Here is a 20,903-nt window from a genome sequence, read left to right on the forward strand (position 1 = left end):
AGTCAAACTGAAGAAAACCACGAAATAATCATTTAGAATGAGCTCAGTGGATTTAAAGGAAAATATACTTGAATTGCCTGGCAAATTATGTATTAAGGAGAACAAACCAAGAGGAAAGAAAAACCTAATTCATAACATAAAGTATACTTGAATTGCCTGGCAAATTATTTATTAAGAAGAATAAATCAAGACGAAAGAAAACTCTCACTTATACTATAAAGTTAAAAAAAAAATACAATGCTGGGGCTGGGAATGTGGCTTAGTGGTAGAATGCTTGCATAAAGCCCAGGGTTCAATTCCTCAGTACCACATAAACAGAAAAAGCCAGAATTGGTGCTATGGCTCAAGTGGTAGAGTGCTAGCCTTAAGCAAAAGAAGCTCAAGGACAGTGTCCAGGCCCTGAGTTCAAGCCCCAGGATTAGCAAAACAAAACAAAACAAAAAAACAATGCTGGGTTGGTTTTCATTTGTTTGTTTTTGTTTTCTGTTGGTCATGGGTCTTGAACTCAAGACCTGGGCACTGTCCCTGAGTTGTTTACTCAAGGCTAGTGCTCTACCACTTTGAGTCACAGTTCCAGTTCCAGGTTTTAGATGGTTAATTGGAAATAAGAGTCTCTCAGACTTTCCTGCCCAGGCTGGCTTTGAACTGTGATCTTCAGATCTCAGACTCCTGAGTAGCTAGGATTATAGGTGTAAGTTACCAGCACGTGGCTCAATGCTGTATTTTTATTATTTAAGATATCAGATTTTATGTTTTGATTTTGAGCTAATGCTAAGATTCCTAAAAAGAAAAAAAAAATAAAGTTGTCTTCATTCTCAGAAACAAGATAAAGGATAGCCCATCTTTCCCGACAGCTTCTTCCTGCTCATCAGTAGAAAATACATGGTGGTGCTCATCTGAAAATATAAATGAGGGCTGGGAAGGTGGCTCAGTGGTAGAGCACTTGCCCTGCATGCTTGAGGCTCTGGGTTTGATTCCCTAGCACCACATAAGCAAAAAGAAAAAAGCTGGAAGTGGCGCTGTGGCTCAAGTGGTAGAGCATTAGCCTTGAGCTGAAGAGCTAAGGGACAGCACCCAGGCCCAGAGTTCAGGCCCCACGACCAGACCCCCAATAAACAAACAAACAAACAAACAAACAAATAAATAAATATAAATGATGACATGCCTCCAAACAGCTTCCAATCACCCAAAGCAGTTGTTAATACCAAGTTGCACACGGAGGTCTCCTTGCTGCCCTCCCCCTTATGTGGGAATTTTTAAATGGACAGGCGATCCTGACTAAGGCCCAAACATCATCTCTTCTCCATCCTATCTCTCTCCTTCTCTGTCCCTCCTCTCATCTAGCATCAGAGGCTGGTTATTCAAAAAACTACAAGGTAGAGAGGTCAACTGGTTCATATTCTTGAATATGAGTTGACCTCAACTTTTTGCTAGGAAAGCGTGTTATCTAAATCTACAGATTTTTGCCACCAATTTTTTCATACATTCAATGCCATTCAAAGAATTTTTAGAAAAGGAAAATTATTTATAATCTTAGCTCCCCTCCTCCAATGCAACCCTATTTTCATTCTGTTCCAGTTCTAAGCAGCAAGCTCTGTTGTAATCATGCCTCATGGGTTCTCTGAAGTGTTCTCTAATCATTAATAGCTTAATTTCCAAAATATAGCTTAACCCAAGTTGGAGGCTAGTGAAGTTGGAGGATTAGTGAAGGAAGCTGATTAGTGTCAGGAAGCAGGGTGAGCCTGTCTCTACCACATTGGGGGTGGGGGTTCCATCTTGTCTCTTCCAACCAGAGGGCACTGTAACAACACAGCTATAATTTTAGCACATACCTTGGCAAGACTTCTCATCGGTTAATAACTTAAATCCTTTTTTGCAGCCACAGTCAAAACTGCCCACTGTGTTTTTGCAGAAATGGTCACAACCTCCATTTCGGATCTGGCACTCATCAATATCTGTAACAGGCAAGTACTGGTAAATCAAAGAGCAATGATTGCTTTGCAACTCACAAAACTGAAATGCTTTTGCGCGTGCATTCATTATTCTTTGAAATAAAAACAGACCCATAAAAGCATTTAAGAATGTTCACTGATGGTTCTTATATTCTACATTTTCTTATCTGGCTGAACCAGTTTTAAAAGACACGTGTCCCATGCAGTTAAGGACTCTTGACTTCCACCAATGACCTTGATAAGCACTAAGGAAACATGCTGGGAAAGAGTGGTGATATCCTGTTATAGTCTCATCCTGTATGCTCTCTCAAGATAAGATAGCTCCCATTAATATACTTTCTATTCTAGCTTAATGATTAAAGCTATAAGGTATTAGAGCATTTGTTGGCAAATCTCATCATGATCAAATAGCCTCAATGTTTTCTCAATGATTCCTTATACTCAATCTTATCTTTTCTGTTTCATCTCATAACTGGTTATCTATTTTTTATCATGCTAAAGAGCTAATCCTTTGTACTCATGCCCATGAAATGCTAGCAAGTCAGTGGGGTCTGTCTTCATCCAGTAAAAGTTAATGGTACAGTTATTCATTAAGGGTTCTGGATAATGATCTTGCCTGTTATTTACATAATAATCTGAAGGCTATTATTTATGATAGGTTGATAGTATCTCCTGCCAATGAATATTTCCCTGCACTGACTTTTTCTAATAAGGCCAATGCCTGCAATGGATTATTTGATGCTTGTAGAGGCTGACCTTCTCAACAGTTAGTGTAATTGTGTTTGTTCTAATTAAGCTTACTCAATTATAACCGTCCACCAGCCCAGGGGGGAAAAAACTCCCATCAATATGAATCACAGGCAAATGTGGAGTCACTCAGAAGGGGCAGAGGGGAAGAGCTGCCTCTGCCCCACATCAGCAGCGTGGGGCTCCCACATCCCAAGCAGGTGAAAGGTACCTTTACATGTCTTCCCATCCAGCTGCAGTGTGAATCCAACGGGACAACTGCAGTGAACCCCTGTTGAGGTATCCTTACAGGTACGATCACAGCCTCCATTGTTGACAGCACATGTTTCTGACAAGGAGGTAGAAAGGGCAGTCAACTTCCTAGGGAAATGCTGATGCAACTGTTAATATTTGACAAAGTTTGTGAAAGCCAAGAAGCATGGTACTCATGGTCACACCCCAAGTCTCTGCCACCTGCAGGTGAGATACAGGGAGAGCAAATGAAGCTCCTCTCACACATCTGAATGGGTTATATTTCCAGAGGAAGCTGGTTCCCGGGATCAGAAGGGGTAAAAATGTTTTCCAACTTACACAACAGAATTACCACCCCCACACAGAAACAAGTTTAAATTTACTAATGGTTCGTGCTAATCCACAGCAAGCAACCTGCTAAGTATGATCACATTTAGCAGGTTAGATTGAGTGTAGACAGGGCAAAGAAGTGTGCTCCTTTCTTAATCCTGAACCTCCTTCTTTCCATCTGAGTGATGAGCATGCTCAAGAGAGTAAAATTGTCCACCACAATCATTCTCTTGTTTCAGACTAATGATTTCTTCTTTGTAACATCCATTACTCAGAAGGTTATTTTTCTTGGACGCTAAAAAGACCTGTCATAAAGATGTCAAATATTCTGAAACTGGCATATCAACAGAGGAACAGCAACTCACATAGCAGAAGCTACATCTTAAGTGTCTACCGTGGGGCTATCAATAATTAGTAAAGAAAGCTCCCAGCAATTAGAAATATCAAGTTACTACAGAAAAAAGATGAGGTGAGAAAGATTAGTTAAGAGCCTGTATAAGGAACAAATAAGGTTATCAATGGCTTGTGCCTGTAATCCTAGCTACTCAGGGGGCTGGGATCTGAGGAAAATGGTTCAAAACCAGCCTGAGTAGGAAAGTCTGTGAGACTTTCATTTCCAATTAACCACCAAAAAAGCCAGAAGGAGAGCTGTGGTTCAAGTAGTAGAATACTAGCTTTGAGTAAAAAAGCTCAGGGACAGTTGCCCAGGCTATGAATTCAAGCCCAAGGACCAGCACAAGAAAGAAAAGAAAAGCCAAGACAAGAAATGAGAGAGAGGAAGAGAGAGAAAGAGACAGAAGAGAAAGAATGAAAGAAAGAAAGAAAGAAAGAAAGAAAGAAAGAAAGAAAGAAAGAAAGAAAGAAAGAAAGAAAGAAAGGAAGGAAGGAAGGAAGGAAGGAAGGAAGGAAGGAAGGAAGAAGGGAGGGAGGGAGAGAAAAGAAAGGGAGGAGAGAGAAAGAGAAGGAAAGAGAAAGAGAAGGAAGTAGGAAAGGAAGGAAGTTCTTCCTAATTCTATGTAGCCATATGACTACCCCTTTCTTATTCTAGCTGCAGCAGAAAAATGTATACTCTGAAGAAGTTGGACTAGAGAGAGGCCAAGAATAGCAGAGTAGGAGAGGAGGCACAGTAATGTGAAAATCTGACCCCTGGCAAGAGGAATATCAAGTCTATCTCCCCCAACCATAGCTTCACAATGCTTCCATCTAAGCCTATGTCCTACCAAGCAGAAGACTGATTAACTGAATGACCTGCCCAAGTGAGAAGACCTATAGACATTGGCATTTGACGATCTCCAAGTGAAAGGCTAAGCCACTGACCACTCACCCAAATATGAAGTTCACCAGTCAATATATTATCCAATTGGCCCCTCACTATTAAGTATGAAAAATTAGGAATTATCTGGCTGGGTGCTGGTGGCTCATGCCTATAATCCTAGCTACTCAGGAGGCTGAGAGCTGAAGATTACAGTTCAAAGCTAGCCTGGGCAGGAAAGTCCTTGAGACTCTTATCTCCAATTAACCATTAGAAAATCAGAAGTGGCTCAAAGTGGTAGAGTGCTAGCCTTGAGCAAAAAGAGCTCGGGGACAGTGCCCAGGCCCTGAGTTCAAGCCCCACAACTGATTAAAAAAAGAAAATAATAATTATCTGGTATTTCATGGAATCCTTTAATATGAAATATGTACAACAAATCAAATAGGCAAAAGGAAACTAGGAGGAAGCAAAAATACTACAGAGACAAAGAGAAGTTAAAATCTTACAATTAATTTCCTTAGGAAGATAAGGAAACATAAAATAAGATCAGGTTTCTACAACAAAAGATCAAAATAAAATTCTTGAAAAATATGAAAGCATAATTTTTTAATCCTGCAGAAAGATTAGAAGAGAAAATGAAAAATCTCTTAGAATGTACATAAACCAAAAGCACAAAGGTAAAGGAGAAGAAAATTAGAGAATGAATTTAGTAGTTACAACCTCCAACTAACAGAGGTTCCAGATAAAAACAGAGAAAATAATAAAGGAAATTATCAAAGAACCAAGGAATTTGAATGCCCATCTTGAAAAGATCTACTGAGTACCCAGTGTGGAAACAATATCACAATAGTGGGTATTATTGTGAAATTTCGGATCACCAGGACAAAAAAAAAAAAAGAAAGAAAGAAAAGTCCTAACAATTTCCAGAGGTTTTTCAGAAAGAATAAAAATGAAAACAGTGTTAGGCATTGGAGGCTCACATCTGTAATCCTGACTACTCAGGAGGCTGAGATCTAAGGATTACAGTTTGAAGCCAGCCCAGGCAAGAAAGTCTGTGAAACTCTTACCTCCAATTAAATACCAGAAGTCAGTAGTGGAGCTGTGGCTCAAGTGGTAGAGCATTTACTTGAGCAAAAAATCTCAGGGACAATGTCCAAGCCCTGAGTTCCAGCCCCAGGACTGGCGCACACACACACACACACACACACACACACACACACACACACACACACACACACACACACACACACACACACACACACACACACACACTAGAGCACTAACATCTAAACAAACAGAATATTCTTTTACAACTTTGAATTCTGAGTCAAATTCTCAATAAGGGGTAAAGGTAGAATATAAGGACATTTGGGGGCATGCAAAGCTTTTAGAAACCAGCATTATGTTCACCATGTAAAGTGACAAAGGACAAGACATGAGAACTTCCCTAACATAAGGCCCATGAGAACAGTTCAATCTAAAGAGGAGCTGTGGCCAGGAGTGAGGGCATCGTAGAGCAGCAGCAAGTCTCAGAAGAGACCCATCAAAGAAGAAAAGTTGAGAAGTACCCTGCTATATGTATTCAAGCACATTGGAAGGGTTTTAGAGAGCTCTGGCAGAGACTTGCAAAAGATGGTAAGAGGTACTTAAGAAAACTAAACAAAGAAAATGTTACTGCCATATTATGTAATACAAGGGTGAATCACATGTAATATTGATTAAATGGTGATGAAGCTATATTAAGGGTATTGAGGAGAGGTGAGTGCACATATGCTGGGAAAAGGGGATCAGGAAGAGCTAAAACCTAGTCTTCCACAGTGGGGAGTCAGAAGCTACTAAACAGATACATCAAGAAACGGCTGTGAAAGCTGGGTGCTAGTGGTTCACACTTATAATCCTATCTACTCAGAAGGCTGAGATCTGAGGATTGTGGTTGGAAGCTAGACCAGGCTGGAAAGTCTGTGAGACTCTTTTTTTTTTTTTTGGGGGGGGGGGGTCGGTCGTGGGGCCTGAACTCTGGGCCTGGCACTGTCCCTCAGCTCTTCAGCTCAAGGCTAGCACTCTACCACTTGAGCCACCACGCCACTTCCAGCTTTTTTCTTTTTGCTTATGTGGTGCTGAGGAATTGAACCCAGGGCCTCAGGCATGCAAGGCAAGCGCTCTACCACTGAGCCACCTTCCCAGCCCCCTGTGAGACTCATCTACAATTAACCACCTAAAAAACTAAAGCAGAACCAGGCACCAGTGGCTCACATCTGTAATCTTAGCTACTTAGGAGGCTGAGATCTGAGGATCACGGTTCAAAGCCAGTCAGGGCAGGAAAGGTCATGAGACTCTTATCTCCAATAAACCACTAGAAAAATCAGAAGTGGTGCTGTAGCTCAAGTGGTAGAGCACTCACCTTGAGCTAAAGAGCTGAAGGACAGTGCCAAAGCCCAGAGTTCAAGCCCCATGTCTACTACCACCACTACCAACAAAAACTAAAGTAGAGCTGTGACTCAAAGGGGTAGAGCACTAGCCTTGAGCAAAAAAGTTGAGGTATAGTGCCCAGACCCTCAATTCAAACCCTACAACCAATAATAACAAAAACAACAAAGTTGTAAGCTAGGGGTAGAGCTCAGTGGTAGAGCTGCTGTCTAGCAAGAATAAGGTTCTAAGTTTAAATCCCAGCATTGCCCAAAGAAAGAAAGTAATAGGTAGATATACTTCATTTCTCAGAAATATGGAGGAGGGACAGTGAAAGAAATAACCAGTTGAGTTGAGAATTATGTCCTCTGGCAAATGGGATGAGGAAATGGAACATTATGAGCTAGGGAGATGATATACTCCATTGTAAGCTAGGTGGCTGTTTCCATAGTGTTCATATGTACAATTTTAATACACAAAAAATGATAACTTTTGAAAAGGAGAATATGACTTAGAAAGGTTATCTGCTTTGTTATCAATGGTTGCTCAGTATCTTACCTGACTAACCCAGAAGCTTTCCAAAGATGATTTTTATTCAGAATGAGCCAAAATCTCTCTAGAATAATGCATCAAAGGATCTGTCTGGTCCCACCCCCATAACCCCTGCCTTGGCTCTCCCATCTCCAACTCAACTGTCAGGCCTGCTGGCCAGCCATGCCATGTCCCACAGCCAAGTGCCACTCTTCCCCATTCATCTCTGTGATAACATTTGGCTGAGTCAGAAATGGAAGACCCAGCAAGTACAAAAATGGACATATCACCATGTTAAGCTGGAGGCTACCCAAAGTGCTTGTCATTACAGTGACTTAGAAAGAAAGGAACTGACATTCTCTGGCCACCCACCATGTCCCAGCCACTAAACTCTGGTACTTTTGCATATCATTATCTGTGAGTGTGTGTGTGTGTGTGTGTGTGTGTGTGTGTGTGTGTGTGTGTGTGTGTGTGTGAACGCTAGTACTCTGGCCTTCCTTAGCTTTTTTGCTTAAAGCTAGCCACTCTACCACTTGAGCCACAATTCCATTTCTGGCTTTGGGGGATTTTTTTTTTTTTGGTCAGTCGTGGGGCTTGAACTCTGGTCCTGGGCACTGTCCCTCAGCTCTTCAGCTCAAGGCAAGCACTCTACCACTTGAGCCACAGTGCCACTTCTGGTTTTTCTGGTGGTTTATTGGAGACAAGAAACTCACGGACTTTCCTGCCCCAGCTGGCATTGAACTGTGAGCCTCAGATTTCAGCCTCCTGAGCAGCTAGGATTATAGGTGTAAGCCACCAGCACCTGGCTTCGGGGATTTTTTTTAACAACTAATTTACTTAATTGTTATTGGAAAGGTGATATACAAAGGGATTACAATTACATCAGTCAGGTAATGAGTACATTTCCTTCCATTTAGTGTCTTCTGTTCCCTCACTTTCTCTCCCTCCCTCCTTCCTGTCTCTACCTACAATTTGTATCATTCACTTTCATCAGTGTCCAGTGAGCTCCACTGCTACACTTTTTCACCCTTTTCCCCTCGAGCTCTGTAGTTAATTGGAGATGAGTCTCATGAAATTTCTGCCCAGGCTAGCTTTAAACTGTGATCCTCGGATCTCAGCCTCCTGAGTAACTAAGATTACAGATGTGAGCCACTGGTGCCTGGTTATATGTCATTAACTTTAATTGAACATCCTGATAATCCTAAGAGGTAGATTTTTTTTTTTTGGTGCTAGTCCTAGGGCTTGAACTCCAGGGCTAGGTGCTGTCCTTGAGCTCTTTTTTGCTCAAGGCTAGCACTCTACCAGTTGAGCCATAGGTCTACTTCTAGCTTTTTTAATTAGAGATATGAGTCTCACATTTTCCTGTCAGGGCTGGCTTAGAACCACAATCCTCAGATCTCAGCCTTCTGAGTAGCTAGAATTACAGGTTTGAGCCACTGGAGCCCCACTGACATAGAATTTTTTTTTGTCAGTCATGGGGCTTGAACTCTGGGCCTGGGGGCTGTCTCTGAGCTCTTCCGTTCAAGGAGAATGTTCTACCACTTGAGCCACAGTACCACATTCGGTTTTCTGGTGGTTAATTGGGGATAAGAGTCTCATGGCCTTTCCTGCCCTGGCTGGCTTTGAACTGTGATCCTCAGATCTCAACCTCCTGAGTAGCTACGATTACAGACATGAGCCACCAGTGCCCAGCCTGATATAGATTTTATTACACCCATTTTCCCCTGATTATTCTGACAGCAGAGGTAGCAGTCTTGCACAGTACTGGGCTTCTTGGCTGGCAACAAAGCAACAGCAGTGGGTAAAGAAAACACATGCTCTGCTTCCAAGGAACTGTTCATCCCAGTTCAGCTGGCCTTAGGATATGTGGTCCCCAAGCTCAGGCCTGATATAGTGATCTGGGGAGGGAAAGGGACAATGTCAGGGGCCATGGAGGGGAGAGAAGGTGCCTACCCATGAGCAGTCGCCGTTTCACCCGCTTATCCCCATCTGCCACTGATGTGGCATTGCTTTCTGTCACCTCTGGGGCAGTATCCTCTCGTTCTGCAAGAGAATCAAAAGATCTCAGCTCTCAGTTGAACAAGTCAGACTATTCATCGCCCACATAACCCTTTCTGCCAAAATCCCAGATTTAAAACAATGTTAAGATATATGACTCTGTTCACTCAACAAAAATATATCAGAATGAAGCTCTGCAAGAAACAGTACATTAATGGCAGCAAATACTTGTAAACATTAAATACAGAAACTTCGGAAGTATACTGCAAAGAGACACGAGGGAATGCACGTTTAACATTCACTCCACTACCCTTAGTTCAGGACCAAAAGAAGGTAGGCCTAGAAACCTCTATAATAGAGTTAGCAAATAGCTTGCCACAAAAGGCAGGGCATCCCAACAGGAATACATAGCTGTTGACTGTTGACTACAGAGGCTGCTGTGTCATCCCAATCAGTAAGCCTTAACCTTCTTGTCACCCTGGCCCTTTGGGACATATTGTCTCCATCTCCAGAATACCAGCATGTCAGACTAAGCAAGAAGGAGCCTCTATCCCCAAACTAGGGCCCTTGCTCTGCAATATGTAAAGCAGCACAGGGCCTGTTTGGGAGCTGAGACACCAGCAACCCCAGTATCTGGGGCTGAACACCATGAGGGTTAGGTTTAAGATTAGGGTTTGAATTAAGGATGGGCAGGCTGGGGCAGAGCCTCACCCAGAGTGAGGGTCACTACTCACCAAGGCAGCTCCTTCCATCTGTGTGCAACTTATACCCCGGATGACAGCTACACTCAGGGCCTTCAGCTGTGTCTTCACAGGAGTGCTGACACCCGCCATTTCCATGGTTACAGGTCACTGAGTACAACATGAATCAATATATAAAGCATCAAGGTTTCCACAACCAGGGCTATGTTCCAGGAGGAACTGTGATTTTTTATTCTGAAAGTATTTGAGTGCCTAAAAGATACCAGGTACTATGCATACTAGATAGAAGCTGCACCCAGACCCTGACCATGTCTGTGCCAGCAGATAGCCATACTATACACAGCAGAGATTTAAGCAACGTTATACAGGAGTATAGAGACAGGAAAAGTGGAGAGTGAGGACGATTCTCATGATTTAGGAGAGATTCTAGACTCCTTTGCTCTATCTGGAGATATTGCCATTAGCACAACTTTGGAAAATTCTACAGTACTTCATGTCTGGAATAAATGGAGAATATTTCATTTGCATGCACGTGCACACACACGCACACACACGTGCACACACACACACACACACACACACACACACACAGGATTTTTCTCACCAGATTCCATCTGGATTTGTTAAACAGGGAAGTTAAGGGCTGGGAAGGTGGCTCAGTGGTAGAGCGCTTGCCTTGCATGCATGAGGCCCTGGGTTCGATTCCTCAGCACCACATAAGCAGGAAAAAAAAGCCGGAAGTGGTGCTGTGGCTCAAGTGGTAGAGTGCTAGCCTTGAGCTGAAGAGCTGAGGGACAGCGCCCAGGCCCAGAGTTCAGGCCCCATGACCAGACCAAAAAAAAAGGGGGGGGGAGTTAACCAGAGGAACAGCTAATGCAACATTAACCAATAATTATGAAAACTATGTGTGAATTCATTGATGAAAGGCCAAAAAAATAAATTTAAAAAGCCAACTATAAAACTATCTACTCATCAAACTGCTAACAGAATTACCTCTAGCAAAGGAAGTAGGAAGGGGAGATTACATGTTTTCTTTACATACTTCCGAGTGTTTGAATTCTTACATAAGCCTTTGTAATTTTTCTAATTTGAAAGAACTAATTACATAGTTGCAATGTGAGAAAGGAGCTGTTCTGTGATTATACCTATGTAAAAACTGTTTATATGCATGAATGGCAACTAAATAGGAATGTGAAAAAAATCAGAATAGCTGGTTATGTGATATGATTCACCTTTGTTTTTCTTTTTAATTCTTCAATTATGACAACAAGATTATTTAAGCAATAATATCTTTAAAACATTTAATTTTCTAAACAAAAATAATAACCTGTGCCAGGCACTGGTGGCTCATGCCTGCAATCCTAGCTCCTCAGAAGACTGAGATATGAAAATCATGGCTTGAAACCAGCCCAGGGAAGAAAAGTCTGGGAGACTCTTACCTCTAGTTAATCACCAAAAATCTGGACGTAGAGCTGTGGCTCAAATGGTAGAGCACTATCCTTGAGGGAAAAAAAGGTAAGGAACAGTGCCCAGGCCCTGAGTTCAAGTCCCAGTACCAGAACAAAAATCAAAAATAATCATAACTTATAAATATTCTACCTGTAGCAACTGGAAAACTAAAGTTCTAAAAGTCTTGCTCTACAAGTCAGTCTTAGGAAAGCCTGGGCTCTCCTTTCAAGGTCTGAAGGCAGAAGAAGTATCTGTGCTCTGCTTAGCCCTATTGAAACTCTGGGAGACAGCCTCACTTGGAAAGGAGGAGTTCCAGCACAGTGCAGGAGTGTCAGGCCTTGGCTTTAGGAAGAGATCCTAAAGGGAAATCCTCTGGTATAAATGTGTGCTTAGAAAAACCATTCATTGCCAGTGGTTTCTTGTTACCCATTGGGTTTTTGTTACCACTGTTGTGTGGCAGCTAAGTGAATTCTGTGTACACCTCCATTCAGCCATTCATTGAGCAAGTAGACATTGAACAGTAGACATTAGGCAAAGACAGAGAGGCAAAGATAAAGTTCCTGACATGGAACTTCTCATAGAAGCACTTTCAGCCAGGCACCTGTAATCCTAGCTACTCGGGAGGCTGAGATCGGAAGATCATGGTTCAAAGCCAGCCTGGGCAGGAAAGGCCGTGAGACTCTTATCTCCAATAAACCACTCAGAAAACCAGAAGTGGTGGTATGGCTCAAGTGATAGGCACTGGCCTTGAGCTGAAGAGTTGAGGGACAGGGCCCAGGCCCAGAGTTCAGGCCCCACGACCAACCAAAAAAAAAAAAATCAGACTTTCAATTACACAGTCTACCTCAGAGTGTCATCCATGACTAAGGGATAAACTATGTTAGGGGCCAAAACACAAAGTGGCTGCCCCAGTTGAGGCCACAAAGAGGTTTCTGAGGCAGTGCAGTGTTGTGATGAGGCAGTTAGAGTTTGGCATGGCCTAGAGTAGAATACTGGTTTGCTACTTTCTCCCAATGTGATCATGTTGCTTTGCCTTTTCCACCATTTTCTTAGCTGAAAATTAGAATAAGGATACTTAGCTCACAGGGTGATGTTTATAAGAACTAAAGGGGACATGGTACATCTTGAGACAAGCCTTTGGCACATAATAAATGCTTCAGAAAAGGTAGCTATAACCCTTATCATCATTAGCTAGAAGGCTAAGTAAAGGTCACCAAGCTAGGAAAGCAGGAAAGGCTCCGAAGCAAGGACATAGGGTGCTCCCCAAAGACAAGGAATTCAGTGTTTGGGGAAAAGAGGGAAGATAGGCTTAGAAAAGAAGCAGAGATCAGGCAGCCAAGTACCTATGATTTCCAGATGAAGAAATTAGATTTTACTCAGAGATAAGTAAATTTTATCTTCCCAGTATTCATATACTACTCCTGAATTACATTTCCTTCTAATTGGTTCCTTTTAAAATGTTTAATTACTGGGCAAGGTATGTAGCTCAATGCTAGAATAAGTATATAGCATGTGCAAGACTCTAAGTTTAAGCCCCAGCACTGATAAATAGAAAGTATCAATGAATATTACTACACAAATTATTGTACAATGCATATTATGGTACTGTGATATTTCTGTACACGCATATGTCATCCTTTGGTGGCATTCCACCCTCTCAACTATCCACTCTTCTCCCCCATCTCCCTACCCCCACTTAATTCCTTTTAAAACATCTCCCTGCAGCAGCAAAGTAAGCACTGGGTGGAGGACAGTTCTCATGCCAGATGCCTTCTCTGAGGCCACTGCTGTGCCCTGTGGTGGTGTTTCTGTGGAAGGCAGTCCCTGGGGTATGCTGTCCCCAGTGCAACTGAGCACCAGTCTATACTTACAGATGCAGTCTCTCTGGTTCTTAGCCAGCTCAAAACCAGGTCTACACTCGCAGGCAACACTGCCCTTTGGGGCCTCCTTGCAGATGTGACTACAGCCGTGATCCTTATTCATGCAGCTCAGGCCCTCTGCAAAACAGCAGCATGCAGCAGATGACCAGGCTGTAGTCGAATCCTGAGCTGCAGGGGAACTGCCAACAGTAGGGTAGGGCCCACAGCTGTCCTATTAGGTCCCCATCAGCTTCATGTTTTAAAAGAACATGTCATTAAATTGAGATAGGTTAATTAACAGAGACAAGAAATATTTCTTGTATCACTCAAAAGTTATGATGCCTCAACTATCCCAAAGAGTAGAGAGCCTTTCCAATACATGGGAGCTCCATGCTTGCTATGGGGTCAGAGTCTGCTGGTCCCAGAAGCAGGGGCCCAAGACTTTTGTGTTTTCCATATCTTTATTCATTCACTGCTCAAGAATCTAAAGAGAAAAGGAGAATCCCTCTAAGCAAATTTACCAAGAGAAGGATGGAGATTCCCAACCTTTTCACATTATCTTCTCTTGAAGGTCTTTTTCCAAAAACTGTCAACTTTCTCTTCACCTCTACTCTACCCATACTTTGAAGGTGAGTACAACATCTTTCTCACCACCCTGACACCTTCATCATTACTTGGGCAGGGCAGTGTACACCATCTAAATATTCTCAGAGCAGACAAAACCAAAGTGGAATGCTCATTTTGAGAGCCTGGGTGCCCATGAATAGGAACAAAGCCAGGCTGAGAGTGATTGGCTTGTCTCAAGCCTACACCTATTACATGGGTGAAAACACACAGTTCCTTCATCGGCTCTGAGATCTCTGAAGGTTTTTAAAAAATCAATGGCTTGAGCTTTCCTCAGAATCAGTTATTATGATCCCCTATATTGAAGGATGCTTAATAAATAATTTTTATAATGCCTGTTGGCATCCACTTCTTGTAACCAATTTTAGAGTACCAACTATGGATTTTAATATATTTTATCACAATTCCCTAAGAACTTAATACATGAAGATGGAAGATGTCTCACGCACACTCTATGGGTTGTTAGATTTGAAGAACTAACATCCTGGTACAGAAGGGATCACCCTTAAAAACTGCAGTACTCTGGTAGCTCACACTAACATGAATTTGCCAAGCAGTCAGGTTGAATCATAGCAGAAAATCACAGAATAAAACTTCCAGACCACACTTAAATTCTTGGATTTTGGTTTTAGCTCCAGACGAATATGTTCATTTTAAATACTCTTCAGGGGATCCAAGAATGTCTGAATTGTAGAAAATTTAGAAAACACAGCTTGCAGGAACTGGTATTTGCCTCTGTCTAAGGAGCCTGGGTCTCTAATCAGTATAGGGGCTGATGGGAGGGGGTAAAGCCCTGAGCCAGGGATCTGGAATACAAAGCTAACAGAGAATGTGAATCTCTACAAGCTGCTCAGTGAGTGGGTAAGGTCCACAGTGGGAGGTTCAAACAGTGACTTTATCTACAAGTCCTCTCCTCTCTCTCCAGCCATGGGAAAAGAAAGACAGAGATACTTGCCATAGAGCTTAGAGCAACCAGAAGGAGAGATTCCCTGAGATTCAGGTCACCCTCTGCCACTGGCAACTTAAGTCATTTCCACCTCTGTTCTGCCTGCTTCAGAAAAGACTTTGGTATACGCCAGAGTCCAGAGAACCAGGCAGGAAATGAGACCTAACCACCACTCTATCAAGAGCCACACCTAGCAGAAGATAAGAAATCTGGGTAATTAGAGCTGTTACACATGACTCTTGGTCCCCCAAATGCTGAGAATGAACATACTTGTCATGATTACAACCATCAAACCAGCTGACCTCTGGTGGCTTCTCTGATACTTCTTATATGCAAGCAAGCATGCTAATTTAGGGGTAAGGGATCTACCATCAGTCTCAGAAAATAATCTTCCCTGAAGAAATCCTCAAAAAGTCACTAAAACCATGATAAACACTGAATCTATGAATTTTCGATTAAATAGTAGAACTTAAAATGATCCCAAGCTTAAGTAATAGGAATGAATACAAAGCACATGCTTTAAAAAAAAAAACATAATAGTCTAGCACTTAGGTCACTTGTCCAAAAAACAAAGCAAAACAAAAGAACATGCAGATGCATCCCCAAAGAAATACCATTACCACCATGTGGCTCTGTGGCTTTAAAAGGGCAGAGAATTATTAAAAGGATGACATTCAGTTAAAAATAACGATTGGCCACCTGCCCTAATGTCTCTTCTTTCCAAGACTGCAACAAAGTAAAAAGAATTAAAAAAAAAAAAAAAAGATATGACCTCAAAGGAAAGAGAATGAAAGGGAGGCCATTCGAAGGGTTTTCTGCCCATTTGCAGAGGACTGCATGTACATAGTGACACAGATGAAAGAAACCACAGCACAGGAAGCCCAGCTGAGGGAGAATGGGGGTCCTCCCTCCTCCCTCAGCCCAAAGACTTGAGTTCAAAAGTGCAAAACAGAGAAAGGCCAGAACTAGCTCAGGGCTGAAGAAAGAGCAACACGTGGCCAGTTTCCCCCTCCCGACCCTCGCCCACAGAGCCAGGGACAGGCCTACCAGGGCTGTAGTTTTCAGCGCCCTCTGAAAAAACTTTGGCAGATCCTCCATCCTATTTCTCCAGAAACATCTAGTCAAGTTTGAAATGTACTCTATTTAAAGAATTAGATCAGAGAGTGCAAACACTTGCAAGGACCTAGCAGCACTCCAGGTGAGGAAAAAAATGAAGTTTCTCAGCAGCAGGGTCTGGATTTGTCCCCTGGCCTCCAGACTTTCCAGATACCCCACTTCCCTGCTGAAGTCATTATGTGAGCGTGGAAGGGGAGGGCAGCTCACAGATGCAGCTCCGTCCACCGCCCATCCCCCACAGCCCAGGTACCTTCCAAGCGGTGAATGCACGTGTGCTGATTGTCACTCAGGAAAAAGCCCTCCTTGCAGCGACACTCATAGCTCCCCATGACATTGACACAGGTGTGCTGGCAGCCACCATTGTTCTCCAAGCACTCGTCCACGTCTGGAAGGAGAAGAGGATTCGTTCGTACAGCTAGTGTAAACACCCTGACTAACCCTGAAACTGGGACTCCTGCTAAACCTTTCCACCACCCACCCCAACTTTCAGGCCCTTGAATGACAAAAAAAAAATCTCTAAATCAAAGTTCTCTGGCAGAGATACAAGACTATCAGTTCAGTAACACGGATGGACCACCTTCACTTTACAAAGCACAGTGTGAGCTGGCCAAGATACAACCACCCCCTCCATGAGCATGCCCTACACAAGAGGAAAAAAGACAATATCCAAATGATTGTGAGATGAGGTGAAAGGTGGGTGATAGGGAAGTCACATCTGACTGCGTGATATCAGCATCGATTTCTGGGAAAGCTGATAAAAGATGGGCCCCTTGGAGTTCTTCAATTATAAAACAGCGGAGGTGAGCTAGCAGGCAGAGGGGTGAGCACAAGCTCTCTCATAGGAGCGGGGAGCATACTCAGATAGCAGTGAGTCATCTCATTTGGCTGGAGCAGAGGGAACACAAAGGAAAAGTCAGGAGACATACAGCTGGAAAGATAGACTGAAGTCACACATGGGGATCTTTGAGTTCCAGGCAAAGAATCCCTTCTTAATTTGGGAGGCAGCTGGGAAACACTGCAAGCAGAGTTGATATATTCAGGCCCTCACTTTGGGAAAGTCAGGGCACAGGGAAAGGGAAGAGGGAAAGCCCGAGAGCCCAGCTGCACATATGTACCTGAAACAGCCCCACAATCAGTACTGGCCTGGTGCCGCACAGATTGGCTGGTAAGGTTTGCCAGGAAGGCAGACTTCTATCGAAATCTAAGTGTGGACAGGGCCCATGTCATGTTTCATGGCTCCTAAGAAGATGGAAAGTTGACATTGAGACCTTCTAGAAAAAGAAATGCAGGGTAGACCATGTTGATACAGAAGTGGGGAGGAGAGGTGAGGGCCTCTTCCCCGCAAGGCTGACATCCTGCAATTCAAGGCTGGGAACAGCCAACAAAGAGAAAAGAGAGGGCAGGGGAGCAGCATAAACGGCATTTAAAGCCATTTACTTGGCAGATGCCATAAGAAATGAAAGCTAGGAAGTGGTGCTGTGGCTCAAGTGGTAGAGCTCTAGCTTGGAGCATAGAGAAGCTCAGGGAAATAGCCCAGTCCCTAAGTTTAAGGTCCATGACTTGCCAAAAAAAAAAAAAAAGTGGATGTCATAGGAATTGGAGGCATGGCTCAAGTGGTAGGGCATTAGCCATGAGCAAGAAAAGCTTAAGTGTTCCTTGAAGTCCTGAGTCCAAACCCCAGTACTGGCACAAAAGTAAAATAAGAGAGTTGTGGCTGTAGATGAAAGAGACAAAAACATGAATGTGGGGAAGCAGAGAAAGGAGATGGCCAGAGGAAGAATTTGGGAAAAGTATCGGGGGTACAGAGGAGGTAGGGAAGACAACAGGAGTCCCAGAGTGCCAAGGCAGGAGCTGTCAGAAAGGCAAGGATGGAGGAAAGCTCTCCTGACCAGCTCTTGCCACCCAAGCTAGGCTGGCTTAGTGGATCTTGTGATACCACAAGTTACGATGTGCACAGCTGTACTGATGATACACACTTCACCTTGCCATCTCCACTAGATGACAAACTTCTTGTGAACAGGAATTTTTCTTGTAATTTGCAAATCTCCAGAACACAGCAGATCCTCATGATCTGGTCAAGGCATGAATAAACAAGCAGGAGAATGTAGATCACCAGAAACAAAGAAGAAACTTCCAGAAGAGTCTCAGATCTCACAAAGGCTTAAGGAGATTTTTTTTTAAGCAATTGATTTTCTCTAACCTAATTTCTCACGTGCTATCACTAGCTCCTGGGTGTATCTATAACCAGAAAAATCACATTTAAATATCTGTTATCTGGTTTCAAGTCTCAGATCTTACAGGCATTCATCCTCCCACACTACGGAGCAGATGTTTGCCTAAACTGATGGGACTCCAGCCATCCCCTACAGCCTAACAAACTCACCTTTGTCTATGCCAAAGGGCGAAGGAAGAGCGTTCCAGTGGGTGCTCTGGCTGCACCTGGCCTAGATGTTGTTCCATTGGGAAGACACAAGGTGAGCAGGAAAGATCTGTTTCCCTGAATGTTACATCCTAGACTGGCTGTGAGTCACAACACCCATGCCCCTCATATAACTTATGTCTTTTCTCCAGAGCAATCAGTAATATGTGTGTGTGTGTGCATGCACACACATACAGGTATAAGTGCTCCCCTGTCCTGGGGCTTAACTGAATTCAGAGCCTGGGCACTGTCACTGAGCTTTTCTGCTCAAGGCTAGTACTCTACCACTTGAGCCAGAGCTCCATTTCCAGATTTTTGGTGGTTAATTGGAAATTATCATGGACTTTTCTGTCCAGACTGGCTTTGAACCACAATCCTCAGATCTCAACCTCCTGAGCAATTAGGATTACAGGCATGAGTCACTAACACCCAGCTAGCAATGTGTATCAGACACATAAGCTGCGTGACAGACACACCATGATCGAGTAAATTGAGTAAATACAATAGTGTGTGTTCACATTCACAGATCTGTATCACCAGACTGGTGACTTTCTCTAGATCCCAAAACAAAGATTTTCAGCCCTGTCAACATTTGTTCTGGTGCCTGGAGGCCTCCTCCAGAGCTATGGATATAACTAGGCTTGGGTGAGGCCAACTATGTTTGTTGAAACCTCAGGTGATTCTCATGTGTGGCTGGCGTTGAGAATCACGGCTACAAAGCCAAATGGCTGTGATGACCTCTCAGACCCTCCATAAGCAGGAAGCAAGCCAGTGGGGTGGGCTACATGGAAATGCTGCTTTGGTTTCCCAGTTCTGCAGGCATTCAGAACCTCGGAGCACCTGGGTATAGTGCCAGAACTGAATGGTGTTTGTATTTCATATTCTTGTCGATCTACTTGGGGATAATATGAGGCTAGGGGACCAACCAGGTAGAGACAAGGAAGCTGCTACCTCTGAGGAGCTTCTTTCCTGCCACAGAAGGTGCCAGCCCTTCCAGTCTGAATAGCTAGTCCTGCTTTTCCAAATGGACTTCATCTTCTCATGCCTTCCTTTTAAGAAATACATACAGGCATGCACAGTGATTGCTCAGGGTCTATGCAAGGCAACTTTTTGCCACTGAATCCACCAAGAGGCCCCAAGGAGGGAAGACAGAGATATCATGCTGAAATGTCTGTGCTATCTATTATAAGGCAAGAAAAGGATCTAGACTTCTGGATTTCTGAGGAGGTCCTTACTCACAAAACCCAACCAGGCCTGGCTCACACTTTCCCTCAGACTGTGGATCACGTGCCACTGTGGTCACCCTTCTACTGTCAGATATGAATCCTCAAAACACCACTGCTGACAAACAAAAGGGAAATTTCCCCTGAAATTGGCAATCAAAACAAAACAATAACAACAAGTAACCATGTCACACACTCCCAAGAAACTGTCTGAATTTAATTCATCGCCATTTGTGTGTGTGTGTGTGTGTGTGTGTGTGTGTGTGTGTGTGTGTGTGTGTGTGTGTGTGTGTGTGTGTGTGTGTGTGTGTGTGTGTGTGTGTGTGTGTGTGTGTGTGTGTGTGTGTGTGTGTGTGTGTGTGTGTGTGTGTGTGTGTGTGTGTGTGTGTGTGTGTGTGTGTGTGTGTGTGTGTGTGTGTGCTGGTCCTGGGGCTTAAACTCAGAGCCTGGACACTGTCCCTGAGCTTTTGTGCTCAAGGCTGGTGCTCTTGAACCACAGCCCCACCTCTGCCTTTTTAGTGGATAATTGGAGATGAGTCTCACCAATTTTCCTGCCAAGGCTGGAGTAGCTAGGATTACAGGCATGAGCCATTAGCACCCAGTTCATCGCCATTTATTTCAACTCTCAAGATTATCTCTTAGGATTGGGAATGTGGCTTAGTGGTAGAGTGCTTTCCTGGCACCCATGAAGCCCTGGGTTCAATTCCTCAGTAACACATGAACAGAAAAAGCAGGCTGGGAATCTGGCTTAGTAGTAGAGTGCTTGCCTAGCATGCATGAAACCCTGGATCTGATTCTTCAGTACCACATAAACAGAAAAAGCTGGAAGTGACATGTGACTCAAGTGGTGGAATGCTAGCCTTGAGCAAAAGAAACTCAGGGACAGTGCCCAGGCCCTGAGTCAAAGCCCTAGGACTGGCAAAAACAAATAATCAAACCAACAAAGCCAGAAATTGGCTCTGTGGCTCTAGTGGTAGAGTGTTATCCTTAAGCTGAAGAGCTTAGGACAGCACCCAGGCCCAGAGTTCAAGCCCCACAACCGACAAAAGAAAAAAAAAAAGATTGTCCTTTAGTGTGTGTGTGTGTGTGTGTGTGTGTGTGTGTGTGTGTGTGTGTGTG

At 43.5% G+C, this 20,903-nt stretch overlaps 1 protein-coding gene across 4 annotated transcripts in view; it reads right to left on the reverse strand.

Annotated features, from left to right (window-relative positions):
* The window catches only part of Scube2 (signal peptide, CUB domain and EGF like domain containing 2), a 79,173-nt gene that overhangs the window by 43,022 nt on the left and 15,248 nt on the right, over positions 1 to 20,903 (reverse strand). For all 4 annotated transcript variants that reach the window (XM_070035276.1, XM_070035275.1, XM_070035274.1 and 1 more), the window contains exons 4-9: positions 16,393 to 16,527; positions 13,469 to 13,594; positions 10,182 to 10,298; positions 9,403 to 9,492; positions 2,911 to 3,027; positions 1,833 to 1,955 (exon numbers count right to left, since the gene is read on the reverse strand). In XM_070035276.1, coding sequence (XP_069891377.1) covers positions 1,833 to 1,955; positions 2,911 to 3,027; positions 9,403 to 9,492; positions 10,182 to 10,298; positions 13,469 to 13,594; positions 16,393 to 16,527 — 708 coding nt within the window. The remainder of the gene's footprint in view (positions 1 to 1,832; positions 1,956 to 2,910; positions 3,028 to 9,402; positions 9,493 to 10,181; positions 10,299 to 13,468; positions 13,595 to 16,392; positions 16,528 to 20,903) is intronic.

Source organism: Dipodomys merriami, unplaced genomic scaffold, assembly GCF_024711535.1.
Source record: "Dipodomys merriami isolate MVZ:Mamm:240054 unplaced genomic scaffold, mDipMer1.0.p SCAF_25, whole genome shotgun sequence".
In the NCBI taxonomy this organism is placed as follows: domain Eukaryota; kingdom Metazoa; phylum Chordata; class Mammalia; order Rodentia; family Heteromyidae; genus Dipodomys; species Dipodomys merriami.